This window comes from Temnothorax americanus, unplaced genomic scaffold (genome assembly GCF_048541705.1).
Source record: "Temnothorax americanus isolate GAGA-0224 unplaced genomic scaffold, ASM4854170v1 Scaffold15, whole genome shotgun sequence".
Classification (NCBI taxonomy): Eukaryota; Metazoa; Arthropoda; class Insecta; order Hymenoptera; family Formicidae; genus Temnothorax; species Temnothorax americanus.
In genome coordinates this window covers 2,294,218-2,315,554 of record NW_027509286.1, presented here as the reverse complement: position 1 = coordinate 2,315,554, position 21,337 = coordinate 2,294,218, and the positions used below count along the sequence as shown (strand labels likewise).

The window sequence follows — 21,337 nt, the reverse complement described above, 5'->3', positions numbered from 1 at the left end:
ATACACTGAGAGAAATATTGACACATGTTATTATTTCCTTGTCGCTAACACCATTTCGAATTCCTAGAAAGTACACTAGACACGAAATCAATCGGCGCTCAATTCTCCATGGTGAAATTTAGGAAGAAGAGGCGGTGAAAAAGAAATTTGCTAATGACTGACGTAGATAGAACGGAGAGTACAAAGCGTGAGTATGGAACAGGTTCTGAAGAAATTCACTTGAAGGATGTTTTCTGTTTTAACCAGATGCACACTGAGGATGTAATTGTATTTGCATGCTTGTGGCATTATATATTACACTTTTTCAGATACGCAGCGGATCTCTTCTCGTATAACTCTATACATTCTTTTTATGCTGTTATTTTTTGGTCACGTTAAGACTTGACGATTCAGTCTACGAACGGGGCCTGTCCTGTGTTTTCATTTATTTATTTGCTCTATCTCTGATGTCACACAGGACTTGAATAGATTTTGTCAGCAAAGTTGTTCCGATTGTATCCGATTTAAAGGAACACACCGGCAGGGATTTAATGAAATGCTTTTCTTTCCATCAAAATACGAGGATGATGAAGATCAGTGCTACTTCCGGTATTAATAAAGTGCTCTTCGTGATTGCAGGTTACATGAAGATGAGCTATTACGTGACACAAACGGTGAAGGATCGACGGCGGTGTCGTGGCCAAGGTCGCTTCGCCTGCGACAACTGCGATCGTCGTTATCACCAGATGAAGAATCTCAGGAGGCACGTGACGAACGAGTGCGGCAAGCAGCCGATGCATCAGTGCTCCTTCTGTCCGTACAGAGCGACTTATAAGTCGTATCTTCAAGTGCACATGACGAAACACGCCAAGCACGGTTTCGTACCTCGCATGGCCACCCTGAAGCATCATGATTCATGAAAGCCCTCTCGATCCGTGCCTGCTAAGTAACGTCGACTTTCTACTCGCTCGAGTGTCGAAGTTACTTACCGGGGTCTCGAAGATCGCGAGGCTTTCGTAGAACGGCGGGTTAGTACGAGAATGAACAAAAATTTTCGCGTGTGATTTCTTTCTGGTATGCCGATAGTATATCATCTAAAGAAATCTCGACTATTGTCTAGAACATGTACGACGTGAAGTTTCGATATATTTTCTTTTTATCAACTTGTGTTTGAATCGTGAAGCATTCCATATTTATGTCGCTATGCTAACGTAGAAGTCCCTTCGACGAGGATCATCTTAGGTCTAAGATAAATCTCTGAGGAATTTAATAAAGAGTCTACATCTCATTCCGAGACCAATATCTTTAAGATTCTTTGCAAATCAAACCCCCCCCCTCCGCCCTTTTCCTTGTTCCATTTTAATTTGTCATGCAATTATGCCCTGCACAGATTCTAAATCGCGAGTCCTTAACCCTTTGAGAATACAAGATAATAATTAACGATCGGATAACAGTAACGAAGAGGTAAGTAGGGTTTGAGAGAAAGGTGGCCAGGTACCCGTCCTAACTGTTGGATATATGTGGATAATCCATATTACATAGATCTCATAAGACAAATAATATTTGTGTTTGCCTTGGTGTTCACGCTAAGCATATTTAGTGGACGGATCAATGCACCGCGAGGAATGTCGCGGTGAGAAGTTAGCGGAGAGCGTTATACCTTCACCCGAGCGCGCTCCCGAGAAGAAGCGGACGTCGATGCCGTCACGAAGCATCACGTTGCTCGTCGGGGAAGCGACCTGTGCTAACCGCTGGCAAACCTTTTTCTGTTTCAGTTGACCCGAAATACGTTGCGATATTCAAGCATACCTGCGTCACCTGCGGCAAAACTTACAAGCACAAACACCATTTGAAGCGGCATCACGATTTCGAGTGCGGGGTCGATCCGAAGTTCAAGTGCGCCTTCTGTCCGCACAGGACCAGATACAAGGACAGCCTGATGAAGCACATACTGGCGCGTCATCAGCATTTCTTGGAACAAAATTCGCAATATGGTCATCAACAGGTTTTCGAGGCGCATCCCGATACCGAGATGAATTTTCATGCGCAGGAGACGAATACGTTTAATGTTTATCCCGATTTTACGTAAAATCTCTAATTGTTTCGTCGTATTAGTGAATTATATGTATTTTATTGGTACGTGGTGTTGACATGATTAGGGGTGAATGCAAGAATAAGTAATATATAAAAAATTAAAGTAACCACGTGTTATATATGTATATATATATATATATAAGCATAATTAAATTAAATCCTTGATTTATTTTCTGATTTTACAAGCTGTATAGTTTGATAATATAATCCTTAATAAGTTGCTTAATGAAGAAAAATGGGTTTTTATATGAAGAAGCGAGATTTTTATTATTTACACATAAAGAATTAAATTTGTCGTGATTAAATTGTTTTACTAATAATCTCGAATACATACATTAACATTTTAACGTATTTGCGTAAAAATATATTAAACTTTATTTTATTTATCATAATTTCTGTGCATTGAAAATTTTAGAAGGTTGCCACAGAAGTTTTGTTATTATAAAATATACAATTACACTGTTAGCCACAATTTAAATAATTTTATAGCAATCGTGTATAATATTGTTATTTTTAATCTTGATAAAATATGTATATTGATAGAAAACGTAAAAGATATCTTATTCATTTCGCCGAATAAAATTTCGTATTATTAAAATAAACCTAAAATAAATTTTTTTCCTGTCTACTCATTTTTCAATTAATATATTGGTGAAAATATCTCAGAAAAATGATGTACGCATTTATGTGTCTACCATTAAGAATTGTGATTACACGTCATATGTCTGAGATACCTTATTGTATATTTTATATCATGCACACCAGTTGCTTTTCTGAGGCATTAATCAAACTGATGTCGCTAGTGCGAATTTAAGTCTTGAGCCAGTATCATCGAGACTAAGCTTCATCTGTTCTCTTCTTGATTCGCAGGTGCGACGTACAGTCCGGCCAATTGGACGATACCCACCTTACCGTCGACGTCGCGAATCGCAATGTACACTAGACGTCTACGTTCGATGTCCTCGAACGAGGTCAGTATGATCGGCGGCGGATCAGGTCCCCGTAAGTATCTCTGCAACGATTGCAGCCGGACGTTCGCTTTGAAAGCCTCGTTGCTGCGGCACAAAGCGTTCGAGTGCAACAAAGGTCGGCAGCCGTACGAGCGACAATCCCAGGACGAATGCGACAGGTCGAGGAAGTCGAAGAAGAAGCACGTGTGCGTCAGGTGTAATCGCGTATACGCGTTTTTCACGTCGCTCTGGCGACATCAGAAATACGAATGCGGCGTGGAGCCGAAATTCGTCTGCCCGATCTGTAAGGGCCGATTCGCCCAGAAGAGCAATCTGGATCGTCACGTGCGATCGAAACATTAAACTACGCTCGCAAATATCTTGTATTTTAATGGCTTCACCGTGCGATATAGATTATCAGTGGATTGGCGTGACTATTAGTGCATGATCAACCAATGTGCATCGATCGCTTCACGATCGTTCTAGGTGTACGCTCTTGTGCTACATATTATTTTTACCCCTGCCTTGATAAACATTAAAAAGAAAATTTAATTTGTAAAACTAAATTTAGGATTAGTAACATAAATAGTTGTGTCGTATCTAATAAGTGTTGGGTTGACAATTCTTTCGTTTTCTTAGACTGATATTCCGCACATGTAGGTAATGGATGAAAAAAAGTGTGTATAATTTGTCTATAATTCTGTTAATTTTATGTCACTTAAACGATCATTGACGAATTGCTTTTAACGCAATCATAATAGTATATAATTGTATTTCATTTACATTATTTTTTGAAACTTGAGTTTTAATAATGAACTTACTCTAAATTTTTTAGCAGGCGTACAAAAAGAGAGGTAATGGAAAATATAAGTAGTTTTGACAATTATCTCTGTCAAAACTGATATCTCTGTCAATACTGATATAATACAATAATCAATTAGATATATGATACAATTAGAATGTTGTCTTAATTATAAGTAGGATAAACCAGTATATGGCTTTAAACATCTGAGACATAATGTAAGATGAATACGAAGGAAGCTATACCGATTGCCTTTGGAAATTAGTGCGAGTACAGTGTTGTTTTTTCAAACCAAAGACAAATTAAAATTACTGTTTCTTTGATTGCCAATTGTCTGTACATTAAGTGTGTATAAAGTAATCAAATAAATTTAATGCAATTAAGGAGAAATGAGATTCTTTATACAATAGATTATCTGTTTCTCATTACACGCGGGGAAAGAGAGACGTTCTCTCACCCCGACAAATCTACGACAAATTACGAGCGCGTTTCGTACGTCCTTTATTGTACTCTTGGTATATGCTATAAGCTATAACACGCTATTGTCGTAATTGTCGTAATGTGCATAATCGTGCGACCGAAGAAAACGTAAAAGTGTTCGCGTGTGCGAAAAATAACTGAACGCCGGATCGTGCATGCAATTGATCTTGCCCCGCCGTTCTTCGAGGTGTCTCTATCCTGTCCAGCCTCGCGGGCAAGAGTCGTCTTCAGTTACGTCAGTCGTGTCTCGCACGGCGTCTCTCAGGCGTGGAGAAATACTCTAACATCGTTCCTTTCTCGTTTGCAGGGTTCGCGTACGGATTTCGGAAGCCGCAAGACGCAACGAACACGCCATTGACACAGCTGTCACCGTTATCGCCGCTCATGTGCCCGCAATGCGGGCGAACGTACAAGATGAAGCGCAATCTGAAGACCCACATGAAATTCGAGTGCGGCGGCCAGAGAAACTTCATGTGTCACTTATGCCCGTCTAAGTACACGCAGAATATCAGTCTGCGTCGTCATCTTTTACAGAGGCACAACCTCTACATGCCGCCGAAGTTCTCGGTCCCTAAACGCATCTTTACGAAATAAAATTGATAAAAGATAGATAATTTAAGCAATAGGACTGATGTTTTTCACGCATCGCAGTAATTGCTGATTTATCTATAGTTCCTTTAGACTGAGTGAAGATACTCGCGAATCCATGATCTCTTGATCGATCGCGAGCGAAATGTCACATCCGAATAAAAAGATTTTGCAAAAAAATATACAATTTGATACGTAGTTATAAAGTAGAAAACATATATATTGTGGTTGAATGAAAAAAAAAAAAAGAAAAATGATTTTTAGTTTAGAACACATCAATTTCTTCGAAATTGTTGCTTTATTATATTACCGATTTTGTATTTGATTAATAAGTTTGTTTCAGGCTTAAGCGCTACTAAGTTTAATTTTACATGTCTATTATTAATACAATTTATAATTTTTATTTGCAGAAAAAACGCGGGTTTTATGTAAAGAACCAAAGAACGATGCTAAAATGCCCCATCAATAGGGCGTTCACGTATTGCAAGATGTTAAACTTGTAATATGTAATGTATTCCAGTTTATCAATATACGAATTACTCAAAGTTAAGAAATAAATAGTTCACGCAGGTTTTGAAAACTAGGACGCGAAGCGTATGACTCTTGATTAACCGAGTGTTCAGAAAAGTCGCTTGAGAAAGAAATGCAATATACATGTAACTCGTAATAAATTTTTGATAGACGATCGTGTACGATTGATTCTTCCCTCCCCATCTTGAAGGAAAGAAAAATGGTACGAGGACTCGCAGTCGAAAATATGTGTTATTGGTGTTGGCTCTCGAGAAACGCTGGTTGCACCTGTTGCGCTTGATACTAACCGACCATTCCTTTTTTCCAGAGCTGCTGTTGGTCGCCACACGAGGCCTCGCAGACGAAATCCTCAAGAACAATGTGGTCTTCACTTGTCATCAGTGCGGCAGAACGTATCAAATAAGGCACAATCTAGTGAAACACCTGAGATATGAATGCGGCGGGCAGAAGCACTTCGCGTGCTGGCTGTGTCCCTCTAGATACACCCAAAACGGCAAATTGCGACAGCACATGCTGAATACCCACAACATTATCGTGCCCCGGCGAAGGGGGTTCGAGTTTATGTTGGCGAACAATTGGCCGACTCGATTTAGCAACAGACGGGCGCGTTGCCCGGTACTTGAACAATTTGCCAATCCTTAGTTTCTTTTATACTCAAATAGAAAGAAGTTTATCACAGCTACGATGGTTGGGAATTAATAAAGTATGCGACAAATTAAAGTTCGCGAAGTCCGAAGCATGGTGTGAAACAGAGGCATAGTAGTTGTAGAGTATCGATATTATTACCCCTAGCCGATTAACACGGCACTATTAGAAGGCTTTATATTTGTAACAGGTTGCATCAGCAGCATGATTAGTCTTCTTAATAACCCTTTGACTTGTAATTTTTTAGGCTATTGTATTATATTTTTTTTAATGCAGAAGTTTTATGAATTCTGACAAATAAAAATTGTTTAAATATCTAGTCTGAAAGATTACGCAAAAGTGTAAAAAGTTTGTCACTATTTTTTTTGTGAAAACTAAAAGATATTCTGTACATACAATAAATATAGGATTTCACATTCCTTCTTGCAAGTTTTTTTCAACTCTCTTGTTTTGGTTTTGAAGTGTACCAAACATTTGAAAAATATTTATATAAAAAAATAGCACGATTACTTTCTTGAAAAAATTTATACGGCTAATTTTTCCGAAACAGAAGTATAATTTAAGATTCGCATAAGTCTTGCATTTCACTATATAAATTGTGACTTCTTTTGTGGAAGAATAAAACCTGAATTATTTCAAGAATCTAATTTTGCTATTTATTATGTTATGTGTTCCTCCAAGATAATTATATGTATGAAGCCTAAAATTGCGCCCCACGTTCTTAAAATAAAATATAACATTCATGTAAGTATGTCATATATTAATCGTAAGTATAAGTGCTTCGCGAGATATATTTCTTCGAGGCAAAGTATCTGTATTTGAGGACAGTACGATTTGCCAGATTGTTCCATGGTCATCCACTGGGCTCCATAAGTCACGAGGGGAAGATCAGTGTGCGATCTCCGTTTTCGCAATTCTACGTATTAATTAGCGCACGAATGTTGTTTTTTTTTTCAGGTTTTTACGAGAGCTTCCATCCTGCAGAAAATCCCGCGGTCCACGGCCGAAAAGCTCATGCCGCGCCCACGAAGATCGCCCGAGTTAAAACGAGCTCGAGATGTCCCGGCAACGCTGAAGATCAAGCACTGCAGTGCTCCGCCTGCGGGAAGAAGTACTCGCTAAAGCACAACTTGGCAAGACACATGCGCTTCGAGTGCGGCGGTCAGCGTCGATTCTCCTGTCACCTGTGCCCGAACAAGTACACGCAGAACGTCAGTCTACGCAGGCACTTGACGCATCATCACAACATTATGGTACCCGTGAAGAAGAGATATAACAGTTCTTATCGAATCGTCTATCCGTAAGAGCGACAAGAGGGCTTCGCAGGAAGATGATGTCGAGGACAAAGAATTGGAAGAACCTGTGCCAAAAATACGCATCCCAAAGATACGAGTGTCATCGAGTCGAAGATAGACTTAGACTTCAAACTCGCCGTGAAACTCGCGCGTAAAAGAGCAACGTGAAGAATTTGTATATACCTTTCGGGCATTGCTAGCCTCTGTAGTTTATCAAAGTTAATAAAATCTCGATCTTTATAAGTTTCAATAATGAATGATACGTTGATTATGTTATGTAGACATGTTGACAAGAGCAAGTTAAATAATAAGTTATATTAGTACATTTTCCTATTGGAATTACATTACTTTCTTAAAATCTGTTTCGTCATTTACACACGTAGAGTATTGATCCAAAGAGAATTTTATCCATGACAAATGTTTGTGGGAAACGGAACGATGTTTCTGGCATTACTCCTACGATGAACGAATCGGTTCACGAGGCTCGTTCGCGTAGGAAAAACGAAAATATACGGCGATCTCGAGCATTTGTCACTGATAAAATATTCTCTCGCTGTAAGTTTTTGCATGCTGACGTTAATCAAGTTCTTTACCAAACGGCGTAAAAACGCTGCGACGAAAGTCTGTTGATATCGTGTTTCAGTTTGTCACTGTTGATGCTTAAGATTATTATTCTTACGGGAAACACGATCTCGTCACTGATCTCCCGCATTCGAATCAGAACAATATCTAGAATTTTACCGTGCAAAAAAAAAAAGACTATCGCTCGCCATCGATGTATCGCACGCGCACAGACGTATCCTCAGAGTAACTTTTTCTTTCATTCAGCAGGTTTCTCGAGGCCCCTCTTCACCTGTGAGAAATGCCGACGCAGCTACACGATGCTCTGCAATCTGCGCAGGCACATGAATTGGGAATGCGGCGGGAAACGCTATTTCCCGTGCTACTACTGCATAAAAAGTTTCACCCAGAAAACAAGCCTGCAACGGCACTTGACGGGAGTCCACTCGGATAGAATCTAAATTCATATTGTAGACCGTTTACTCCATTGTACATCCCAGATCCTGATCATTGATCACCCACCCCCAGATCCCTAAGAAACTAGATACGTGAGCGATTTTGTCTCCAGCTTAAAATAACCATCTGTTTAATCCCTCCACTTCCTTGACAAATAAGTCATTGATCAATAATTGACAGGTCATAGAAGGCAGATCGAGCGGCTAGCTGCCGCTTTAAGTGTGCAATTTACGTGTGCAATCGAATTATTCAGCCGATCGCTCGATCGATCGGACTAGATTCTACGAGCCGCGTGTTTTCGACGACCGCGCCGATTTCCTTTTCGCGCCTCTTTCTCGAGAAATCGAGAGGTGCCGAAACGTGGTCTAGCGGGCTAGCGCGGATCAGGGTCTCGATCGTCAAGACTCGCGTCTGGCGATCTCGGTCAGCACAGTGAGCTCACGACTAACACGACTGTCATCTTCGTCTTCTTCCAGGTGTGGCCTGGACGACCGTTCAGCCGGGACCGGCACGAAAGTCGCGACACGCAAATTATTTGAGGGATGAGGATCTCGCCCTCAAATGCCCACGGTGTGGCCGGGGTTACAAGGTCAAGCCCAGCCTGTCGAAACATTTGAGGTACGAGTGCGGTGGCCGCAGGAACTTCAGGTGCGAGCTGTGCGGGCGCAGTTTCACGCAGAACGTCAGTCTGCGCCGTCACCTGATGCAGAGCCACAACTTTTATCAGCCGCCACAGAAGCAATGCACTCGGAAGATCGTCAAGTGAAGAGCTCGCTATCTCGCGTCATCGAAGAATCGTATCCGCTCTTGGAACGCGCGGCTGTCCCGGCTAGATTCGTCATCTCGGGAGCGGAAGTCTTGCGACGGCATCTCTGTGAAGAGTGACTCAAGTGGGGCACGCTTGTTTAATGACTGTATGACTTCCCGTGTCTTCTCGAAGATTGTTATTCGTAGCCTATCGTCGAAGATTTTTAGCTCCACTTAGAAGATTAAGTAAAACTTGTAACAGATGTACACCCCAAACCACGCAGCAATCCTACATACGCACACTCGAAGATCACCGCACGAAAAACACGATTATAACAGTACATCTTATACATGATCCGACTCTTACAGATCGTTAAAAAGTAAGTGCCGATAACACTTCGTGCCTAGATCCACAAATATAGCATACATATTACCTATAATAGTAAACGTAACAATAAATCAGTCAACGAGACGCCATGGTCGTTTGTTGCTTCTTCCCAAGAATCTTTGCTCGATGCGAGTGCCCGGCTGTCTTCCATTGAAGATTAATTTTTTAACGACCGTTATGATCTTTTGTAACGATCTTTTTTTAATATTTGTTATCGATAAGGTAAACATGGCGTTAAGGGGATCCACTTTCGATGACCTTGAATTTGACATATATTGTCAAGGACACCCTCCCGAGTAACATGCAAGTGATTTTAGTCGGGGGTCGCTTTTTATTAAAAAATTATAAAAAAAAAAGGTTGAAAAATATAGCAGCTATTTCGAGTATTGGAACACATAAATGATTAATATATAAACAGAATAATAAATTTTATTTTGCCAGTGAATAGAATAACAATTAAAGGAATTTAAATCGACCGTAACTGGCAATATATAACGTTTTTACCGATATGAACATTGAAAAACTGTGAGCCAACTTGGTTTGTCGGATTCACACAGCACTTTTTTCAGATCAATATCGAGACATCATTAATTTTGACCATGGTTTTGGTCAGTTGATGTAATTTCTAAATTAAATAGTTTTTAAATTTTATTGCGAAAAATATTACCCCGAAAAATTTATTATTCTGTTTATTATACACCGTCGACTGAAGCATCGGTGCTCCATCTTATAGTTGTTATTGCGATAAATATTACCACAGCCCCAGTGGTCGAATTGGCACGACACCCGCACGGTATACGGGAGGTTCCAGGTTCAAACCCTGGCTGGGGTAATATTTTTCGCAATAAAATTTAAAAACTATTTAATTTAGAAATTACATCAACTGACCAAAACCATGGTCAAAATTAATGATGTCTCGATATTGATCTGAAAAAAAGTGCTGTGTGAATCCGACAAACCAAGTTGGCTTACAGTTTTTCAATGTTCATATCGGTAAAGACGTTATATATTGCCAGTTACGGTCGATTTAAATTCCTTTAACGATTAATATATACGTCGAAATAGTTCACACACACTTTTCACGCGAGACGAGTTTTCACATAGGTTCGTGGAGTGCTTTACAAGCTCGTTTATTGTATATCGCTACGAATATTCACACAGATGATCGACTAACTTATCTTGTTTAATACCACCTCTACCTAAACGAGCTTGTAAAGCGCGCCACGAACCCATGTGGCCCCTCGTTTTGCGTGGTAAGTGCGGCAGTCCCTGTTTGTTTACGTTTGAAATTCTTCATATATTTCCGACACAGAATATTTTTGTTAAAGCAGGCACACACACACATGTGTATGCCCTGCTTTATAGAAGTTGTGATTTTCGTTAAAGCAGGGCACACACACGTGTGTATGCCCTGCTTTATAGAAATTATGATTTTCGTTAAAGCAGGGCACACACATACATAATGTAATCTTCCCTTAGGATATTTTTGTGGTTATTTTCATTCATTACTCACATTATGCAATGGATACATTAAACTCATAATTTCAAAGAAACTATCAATACGCTCATTGAAATCATATAGTTTTTTGAATGAAAATTCTGCCATACTAATACAGATACACATGAGTGATTGAAGGTGGGAAGGTGAGGTGGGGGCGGGGGCGCGTGTGGGAATGAATGATTAAGCAGTGTGTGGAGGAGGGTTGCAGGGGGGCGCAGCCCTCCCGCTCACACATATATTGTTCTCATTTCGCTAACTTTATTTCAAATTCAAGGTCATCGGAAGTGGGTCTCCTTAACGCCATGATCACCATCGATAATTCTCGAAATCTGTAAATAGTTCTTGTTGAAACTTGTGCAGTATTTTTTTATGCATTTAAAGTTTTTATTATTATCGCGGCCTACGTGCCGTTCCTAATTTTCTTCTCGGCGCCGTCCTATGCCGGGAACTTCATATTACTATAACATGTACGTATGTATTCAATAATTATTATAGAATATATGGATGGGTAAAAACCCAGAGTAGTGTAAGTCAAATTTTTTAAAATATTTTCTCGTGTGGATAGATGCAATCTCTATACAATATATAAATTGCATCTAAGCACACAAGAAAATATTTAAAAAAAATTTGACTTACACCACTCTGGTTTTTACCCTTCCATATATCACTCCCTCTGTTCTCTCCCGCCATTCCGTCTATGATTAAAGTCGCGAAGTCGCGCGTATTCTTTTAATCCGTGCGTTAAACCCCTGTTATTTAATTTCTTTCAAATCATTCTTCGATAATTCGCGCGTCGATCGTTCCCTTTTTGAAAACTATTCACACGCGTTTCTAATACACGTATTTCTCATTCGTCCATTTTTTTGATTTTTGATCTCCTTTTCTATTATCGATTTGATAAGTTTCTCGCCACTCGAGACTCAATGTACTATACTCAGATTTATTTATCGCAACAAACTAACAGCCGCTTTATTAATCTTTTGTCAAAATCCGCGATTTTCTAAGTCTTTCGAATCCCCCTCTGTATTCGTCCCACTGTCCGTCTTCAAAGATTTCCTTCCAAGGCATAATAAAGCTTTAATTTTTTTTGCCTTCTCTGACCTGATCCCATCACGATCTTCCTTAATATCGCCACTTTGATTTTCAGGTAAGTCCAACTCGGAAGTTCCATATCTTCTGAAGTATTCGGTGTCACCCATGGCTCCGGTTGATCTCACGGTCAATCATGTTGATCACCAAGCTAATCATTCACACCCGGTTAACGTCAACCCCTACCATCCGCTGCAACTATCGATATTTTCTACGGATACGTCTATAACGCAGAATTCGTGCAACCGGAGTCCGCAGACCGGAAAGGGGTACAAGTGCCCCAATTGCGACAAAGATCTGTCCCACAAATACACTCTGGTTCGCCATCTCAAGACCGTCTGTGGCAAGGTGCGCAACACCAACGGCAAGTGGAAGTGTAAGGGCTGCAACAGGACGTACGAATCTCAGGGAAGCCTGTCGCGTCATTGCAGATACGAATGCCGTGTGAATCCCCAGTTTCGCTGCGTCTTCTGCAAGAGACTGTTCACCCAAAAATGCAGCCTGAGCAGGCATCTGAAGAAAAAGCACCAGAAAGATATAAACGTCTATGTTGAACTCGGTTCTTATCCAAGTAGATCAACATTTGCTTCGGAATAAACAACAATCCCTGCGAAGCGCGATTGCGCGAAAAGGTGTTGTGGCGCTGCTACGTTTATTCTTGCCAAGAAATCCGCATGTCGACCGAAAGAGTGTAAGGCGACAAGGTGTAATCAAAGACACAAGCATAAGCATCAGTGGTTACTGTCGCTTTGGAAAGTCTTTTTTCTATAAAAAACAATTCTCGAGGGAAATAAAAGTGAGAGCTTAAATCGAAAGATAAATCATCGCTTAAAACGAGATTAAATCATCGTTTAAAAAATATATTAGGTGAAAGAGACCGGGTGAAAAAAGTGCTGCTTCAGAATAAGCAATATAGTTCCTTGAGGAAAAAAGAACAAAATAAGCTTTAAAAACGATTAGGAATTGAATTTTTTGCGGTTGAAGAAGGTGATATCTCTGGATAGTTTTAGAATACGAAGAATTCTTCGTGAAGAAAGTTTTATTCTAATAAGCGTCCCATGTCAATAAGAGGATTTTCTCAAATTATTGCGTTCGGACGATCTCGAGCGTGTTAGTTTATAAGGAAAGACGATAAGATTCGCTTTCAAATTTTTAAGAATATCCTTTTTGTTAGAAACAAGAGTTCAGACATTATTTTAAAAATGTTAAAAAAAAGAAGGTGCGAGTCATTTGAAAATGTTTTCCTTAATCAAAAAATAATTTGAAACGACAGTCGTTTTTGTTCGACCCAAAAAAATGATTTGGTTAGGATTCTTTTTATGGAGAACACGCGCATTGCTGCTCAATTTCTAACGCAAAGTGCACACGTTATCTTTATTAGCTTCTTATTCTGTTCAGCATGATTATTGTTAATAAATAATTTAATGGCTTTTATAATATCATGCATCTTTAATGTGCATTTTGCAGATCTTTTGCTTAGCGTAAATTAGAGGTGTCAATTTTTGATAGATAGATAATCTTAATTTAGAAATTATCTTCATATATTGAAATCAGAAATAAAATATAAAGTCAAAATTATATTATGTTATTATATTATTCATATTTTTTGATATATAACAATTTTATGCACTGTATATTTATATATATTACTACAGTTAAGAATTTCTTGGGCGATAGACAACATATTTGATCTATCTTATGCACATTCACCTGCAAAGTAATGTATGTTACCTGCAATATGTTAAAATTATTATTTTTAAGTCAAATATTTAAATTAAAAAATTACCATAATAATGTAGTGAAAATTGGGCAACTAATAATTAACAAAAAAAATTTATACTTTTATTGATTATCTTCTAAATTTTATTTAATTTACTTTTTTCGAATTCTATATCGTTTGATATTTTACGCAACACTGCGTGGTTAAAGTTATATATTAATGTTTTCTGTTTTAACAAAAATATTCGTGTTTAACAATTAATATTTACTTATTTTCAATTTAAATAAAGAAGTTACTTGTATTTCTTAAAATAACAAATTGTCACGTGCATATAACAATTGTTGGTTACTTGTTATATACTTATGATTTGCACTAAAATGTAACTGACATATGATTATTCAGTTTTTCTTTGAATTTAGATTTTTATACATTCGATAAACTCGGAAAGCAGTTCAATAATGGGACTCGCGCGAGCGTTTATAAATGATGAAAAAATCTTTGAATCACCGAATTTTATCAAAGAAATCTGAACTTTTAGACTCAATCATGTTAAGTTAACAAATTATGTACGTTACGTTTACGTAAAGTAATGTTTAAGACTGTTCGCGGCTATCTTTGAGCGTTACGCTGTAATGGTACTCCGGAAAGAGTTGATAAGACTCAAGCAATTGGCGACACGCCAGAAAAGAATGACCGGAATAGTGCCGGTATCCGGGAATGATTTTACGTGCCCTTCTCTGGAGAAGTGTCTTATAGTTGTTTGTAACACGCATATCGATAATATAACTGCAGCATAGCGCACAAGTATGCTTTGTTATTGATTTTTCAGAGTGTTGTTAGGAAGAGAATATCGCGTGTTTGTCAGAATCTGTCAGTATGTAGCAATAGATGTTTGACGTTACGTTTTATCCGCTTTTCCGTTTTTATGCGTTTGGTGCAGAATACATTTTGAGTAAACTTTGAAATGCGAAGCGTGAATCTCAATCCGTAGCGACGACTAGTAACTTCCTCATCGCACATGCTGCCATAGGTTTTACGTAAAAGTAGGACAAACAGTTTCTTCTTACGTCTCTAACTCGAGTATCTCGGTACTTTAACGCTGTGCTAATTACTCACGGAACAGTTTTTTTTTCTTCATTTATTTACTACACTGGCACTACGGAAGGGATTTAGGCTAAGATAATACACAATGGTGCACTTAAGAAAGTTTTTCAGTGACATACGAGCGTTGCGATACGAATTTAAACTCGATATAAGCGGTCTCGAGCGGTATAGAATGTGTCGACTAAAATTACCAAAAACAGGTAAACGCGTGTTTACCTCATTTGAGACTGCTAAATCTAATTTTCGTGCGTCTGCGACGAATCGGAAATTATTGGCCATATTTATGCGTTTCGGCTGTGAAGATTATTCGAAAAAATTGTTGATCTTTTTTAATTTCTTGAATGTAAAGTAAAATTTGAGAGAATTTTAAGTAAAATTGCATAAAAGGTTACACTTCGTCGATTTTATTGCCACTTAAATATGTTGTAGGGGAGATTTTTCTGAGTAATTCTACGCAAGAAAAAAGTGGGGGTCGGGGGACGGTATTAGTTTAGAAGATACAACAAATTAAAAGTTGATATTAAAGTTTATGTTTTAAAGAATGCTGTAATAATATGTTATTTTTTTCAGTACTAAGGGAAGTAATTTGCTGATATGTGTACTGTCTATACACACATATCAGCAATTACTTTTCTTAGAACTAATTTGACTATATAATACCTAAAAAAAGTATTAAAATTGTGAAACTTTAATTTGCTATTTCTTCTGAACCAATGTCATCCCCCACTTTTTCTTGCGTAGAATTATTCAGAAAGACCTCCCCTACAACATATTTAAGTGACGATAAAATTGGTGAGGTGCAACTTTTTATGCAATTTTACCGAATTTTATTCTTATCGACATGTTTATATAGATATTAAAACGATAAGAAATAAGCGAAGGAATGGAGATAAATAGAGAAACACACATTCCTAAGACAATTGTCGCATCTGCATATAAATCTGAATTTGCGGAACGTTCGTTTGCATTGATCAATACGTTATATATATGTTACACGAATATATGTATATCTTGCGATACAAAGGGAGTACAACTTACGACGAAATTTTGTTGTTCTGTAAAATGTTACTTATGCATAATAAAATCATACGGTTTACACACGCTCCGCTGTTTCATTATGTGTCTCCGGCTATCTCGCGAATGCGACAGGGCACAATTGCTACGCGACGTTCCGTGAGCTGCGACACTTCAGGGAAATGTCTTCGGCCTCTCCACGTTCATCGGAGTATAACTCGTTTCTCATACGCGTTTCTCAAGTTCGTCGGACGATCGTAAGCAGAGACAAGGGGAATCCGTTCGCTTGTGTAATCTTTCGAATGCTACTTCTCCCGTGGTCACGGGAGAAACGTCTCTCTCCGATTTCCGCAATTTTCTCTTCTCTCTCCTTGAAGCACTTGATTTCGAAGATTCCGTCGTGCGCTCGATCCATTTTTCGTCGTTGTCTGGCTATGTACCGAGTATTTCACAGAGTCGCGTTTCGAGATATGAAACGCGTCTTGAAAACGCATCGGATACAAAATTGGAGTAAAGAAGAGCAATTTTTGAGAATTACAAGCTTGAATTGGCTTCTCCAAATGGACATCTCTTTCCTATTCATATTCTTTTCCTCTATCTTTAAAGTTCTTGAAACACACGTGTTTGGTATGTATTAGGTACACTGTTCTTAGTAACTGTGTTTGGCCAGTCCTCTCGTTAACGAATATGAATGAACGGGGTAATGAGTCCGATGTTCCTGATTTGGCAGGACCGTTCAGTCCGATGATACAGCAGATGCAGGACAATTATAATCCGATCATATCCTTTCTGTTCCGCGAACGTTCGTCATTGTGCTTACATGAGACTCTGATCGTGTTTCAGCCAAGCTGCGATTCTTCTGCGACGGATTGCCGCGTGACATTTGGAGACGCTGCAAGGACGAGCTGCGGTGTCTCAAGTGCACGAAACGGTACAGCGACTGGCGTAGCCTGCGAAAGCACATGAACTTCTTCTGCCAGATGGAACCGCTCTACCCCTGCCCATACTGCCCCCACAGAGCCAGGATACCCACCCTGTTGAAGTATCACATTGTTCGCGAGCACGTAGTACCCGCCTCAATCGAGGAGACGCGTTGAAGACACAGTTATACGATTGTAATATGACGAAAGGGCGCTACAGCGTGTTGGAACATATTTCCGATAATTAATTTTGTTGAGAGATTAACATTCGTATATTTCGCGAATAATTTTGATATTTTAGAAAAACAAAGCGAATTTTGATTTGGTAAGAACCTTTTTTTCCTCTTTTTTCATTTAAGTTAAGGAAGGATTACATGATGAGTGACATGAAATTTTCGCATAAGTTTGCACTAATTTTCCGAGGAAGATTATAAGGGACGTTCAATGAATTCTTCTGCTATGGAATTATTACTAAATTTTAATAAATACAACTTGAACTATGTTGATTTATTAAGTTTATGCGTTATGTTGAATTATTGCGTTATAAATAATAAATTTGTAAATATATTTAGCCCGTACCGCGAGAGAAATCTGATTTATTTTATGCAATTACAATCGTATTGCAATTATAATTGTTGCGATTTATTTGTACAATGAAATTGTATTAATATAGTTGCGATTCATAAAAGTGCAATTAAATATCAGCATTTCTTTGTCAATTATGTTTATTAATGGTTCGAATATGGCTTTTATTGTATAGTTATAACAATTATTTCGCGCGAGTTATTGTTATTCATATACTTATCTAAAATGTTACATGTTATATTTATTATATGCCATATTATTCTTATATGCGCCCTGCGATATGTTTGTGCAAAGCCATGTTATTGGTTTTTTAAACCATTTTACCTCTATACCTATACATGAGTGATTTTGCGTATTCCTAAAGTTAGTCAACAAGCGACGTAGAATATATTATTCTTTTATAAAGATGCATTCAAAATTTGCAGATTAATATTTCTTTCTAATGGGTGTTGAATTCATTGTCTTCGTTATGATACATGATGAAATCAGATATGGTGTTAATTAATTAATTAAAATACAATAAATTGATACGCATTTTCTAGCGAGAGATTTCCATGATTAATCTCAATTACCTTCATCATCGATACTATTCATCAATAAATTGTATTAATAAAGATACCTCCAATTTCCATTTCCTAAGTACCTCGAATTTAAATTGATTTCGGCTGCATTTAGGAAACAACGAAGGTGAAGTAAAAATTCTATTTTTTTTTTCATTTCAGATATTTCATAATGAATATGCAACGCGTTCAATTCGTGTACAATGTTCAATATCGTCGTTACATCTTGTTGTTTTTACCACACAGTTCACCGACTTTTATCGGAGAACGATAGAAATTCTCCTCTCGAAAGTGGCCTCTGACTATTCTAATATTCTAACGTCTGATTTGTAGGATTCGATCCGCTCGCGCAGCAATTTGAGGACCTCGGGGAGTACGTGCAGGGCAAGCCTAACGTATGCCCAAAATGTGGAAAGGGCTACGCGTGGAAGGCGAGTCTTCAGCGTCACCTGAGCACCGTGTGCGGCACGCGGCCCAAATTTTTCTGCAGTCTCTGCGGATACAAGACCAATCGCAAGGATGTTCTGGTCAGGCATATACGGCACGTGCACGGCACGAAATTGGAGTAGGGTAATAATGAGAAACGCATCCCGATCTCCTACGGATGATCCACGTCAACCTTGAAGCACGTACGAATGAAAACTCCCGCGATGTGAATGGACACATCTTCCGGTGTTTTATAATCGGTGTATGACATTCCCTTAACCAAAACGTGTATTAGACTTTGTATTGTAGGCGAATATCTGAAGTCCAGTCCAGGTTTGAGCGTTTACGCATATAAAATATAATATTCTACATCTACAAATGTAAACTGTGTAATATGTCATGTAAACAATGAGTATTCTATGAATCTATAATATAGAAGTAATCGAACGTTCATATATTTCGTGAGAAATATTGGAAATTTATGTTTGCAATTTCATTTTTATTACTATCTATCATTTAGTTTGGACACAATTTTTAGGATTACTCTAATTAGGTTTTGATCATGGTAGTTCTAATTAATGTAACCCCAAAAATTAAAAAAAATATATTTTATACCTGTGAACACAAAGAAAATAAACGGTAAGCATATTATATTATGCATGGACTAACTGTAAGACTGTTTTTTGTCTTTTACAGGTCAGCGTAAATAATAATAATTTCTAAATTAGTATTAGGTATTATGTGAATTATTGTAAGTTAATAAATAAATTATGACTAAAATGCATCTAACTTAACCTAGTCTAAAACAATTGTTTATTTTTGTAGGATTGTTTGCAAAAATGTCGTTTAAAGAAATTAATCAATCAATCATTCATTTTATAATAATTTACAGTGGTTACAGTGTCTACATGTATAAGGTTTGCGCAAACATAACATAAACAATACGTAAACAATCCATGTAGATATGCAATCTTGAAATTTACAGCACAACCCTGGTCCAGTCTACTAAACGTTAATTTTGTGACAGAGTGCAAATATATTATAAAGATTTATAATGCAGTATTATAAAAAAAGAAAAATGAGCGATTTTTGGTGAGTTATAGAAACTTTTTTCGAATCCTCCCTCATTTGATTTCAATTTTTTTTTTAATTTGGCTACCTTAGTATCCGTTCACGCTTTACTAATGCAACCATCGAGTTCTTTTAATATGTACATACGGATATTAATATTGCTGTGACAATTAAACAATACAATAAGATCAATTATTTGATTAAATTTAACAATTTTCAGGGATTTCGTGCGTATTTAAATTTTTACTTTGACGTTAATCCATATCAAATTTTAGATCTCATATATTGTGGCCTACAAGAAGGAAGAATGTTAAATGGAATAAGATTCTAAGCTTGACATACGTTTGTGTTCATGACACAACGGCGATATTACATTGTACATGTTTTAATCATTTCTTCAGTTTTATCTCGTGAAATAGGCTGTTTAAATTCTTGATAATTACAAAAATAGTCTAATCAATTGGCTTGTATAACGTATGGTCGCATCGATCAGTTACATGCTATGTGACAGTTCATGGCGATCAGACGATCGTAGGTCTCTTTAAAATGTGAACGATCGTTTGCGATTGTCCCCATGAGGCGAACACAGCTACATCGTAGCTTCCTTCGTCTGTTTCAGGCGGCAGCGGTTGGAATACCTACGATCACGTATACAAGCGATACATATGCCCTCATTGCAAGAAAATCTTCGCGCCGAAGAGTCTGTTAAAGAGGCACATACAATTCAATTGCAAAATGAATCCGCGTAACACCACGTTCTCCTGCACCTCCTGCCCTTACAAGACCGTGTACAAGGCGAACATGGAGAGACACGTGAGAAACGTTCACAACACCGGAACTTCCCTCAAGTTCCGATGCGACCTCTGCAACTTCCGCAGCAATTACTCCTACTGCATTAGCAGGCACATGAGGACCTTCCATCACACGGACGTGTCTCTGAAATAGACTATGATACCTTCCTTCCTGGATTTTTGTTTGATCCTTACAATGGATCGCTTTCTATGTATAATAAATAATTGATAATGCGTTGTGGTACATCAGCGCTTCTTTTCAGTCTACGAATGAATAAACGAAAAACAGATCATGATTTCTCTCGACGAGATTTTTCTGCATTTTAAAACTTGGATGTAATGTTAATTAATGTGACGCGGTATCACACATGTATATAATAATAATAATAATAGATACTCTCTTTCTTGTCATTTTTAAAAATGTCGGACCAATAAACAAACCAATCCTAACAGAGAAGATAATCTTAACGGTGATGTTATCTTTTTTCTTGCGTAAATTCGAGTATTAATTTATTGACTATTGCAATCTTCATTGCTGTAACACATGGGACTATGCGATATAAGCCAAGAACATAGATAATAAATGGCAAAAGATTAGGATAAAGATTATTTTTCTCATGATTGTTTGTCAAGCTTAACAAACTGAACAAACTTCTACACACAATACTTAGTTATATTATATAAATATATATAAGATATATATATATATATATATATATATATATATTTATATATATTATTGTAATTCATCTACCGCACATGTCATTGTAACTCAATCTAATGACAATTAATCAATTGTAGAGCGTGTGAACGAACATGTGCGTACGTGATGAGGTGATGCTTTAGCGTCAGTCTGAAATTGAGATTCCTCGAGATAAGAGTCTATACAATTCTTTGTGCACGAGTAACCTTATGTAACTATTTTAACGTAGATTATTTGTCCGATTTTTAATTCACAGACGGCAGATGATACCTTTGCGGCTCAGAGAGAAAGAAAATTTTACAATGTATATACGTACATTAGGGCTGGTGATTTGCTT

General features: G+C 37.8%; 1 protein-coding gene across 12 annotated transcripts in view; it reads left to right on the top strand.

The window, feature by feature from the left end:
• The window catches only part of LOC143895167 (uncharacterized), a 216,520-nt gene that overhangs the window by 123,639 nt on the left and 71,544 nt on the right, over positions 1-21,337 (top strand). For 2 of the 12 annotated variants that reach the window (XM_077402097.1, XM_077402093.1), the window contains exon 7: positions 619-1,275. The exons of 5 other annotated variants lie outside the window; for them this stretch is intronic. In XM_077402097.1, coding sequence (XP_077258223.1) covers positions 619-899 — 281 coding nt within the window. In that variant the 3' untranslated portion in view covers positions 900-1,275. Of the gene's footprint in view, positions 1-618; positions 1,276-1,754; positions 2,098-2,943; positions 4,209-4,612; positions 5,576-5,731; positions 6,489-7,026; positions 8,725-21,337 lie in introns of those variants that run through there. 5 more of the 12 variants (XM_077402072.1, XM_077402073.1, XM_077402090.1 and 2 more) reach the window with 5 other exon arrangements.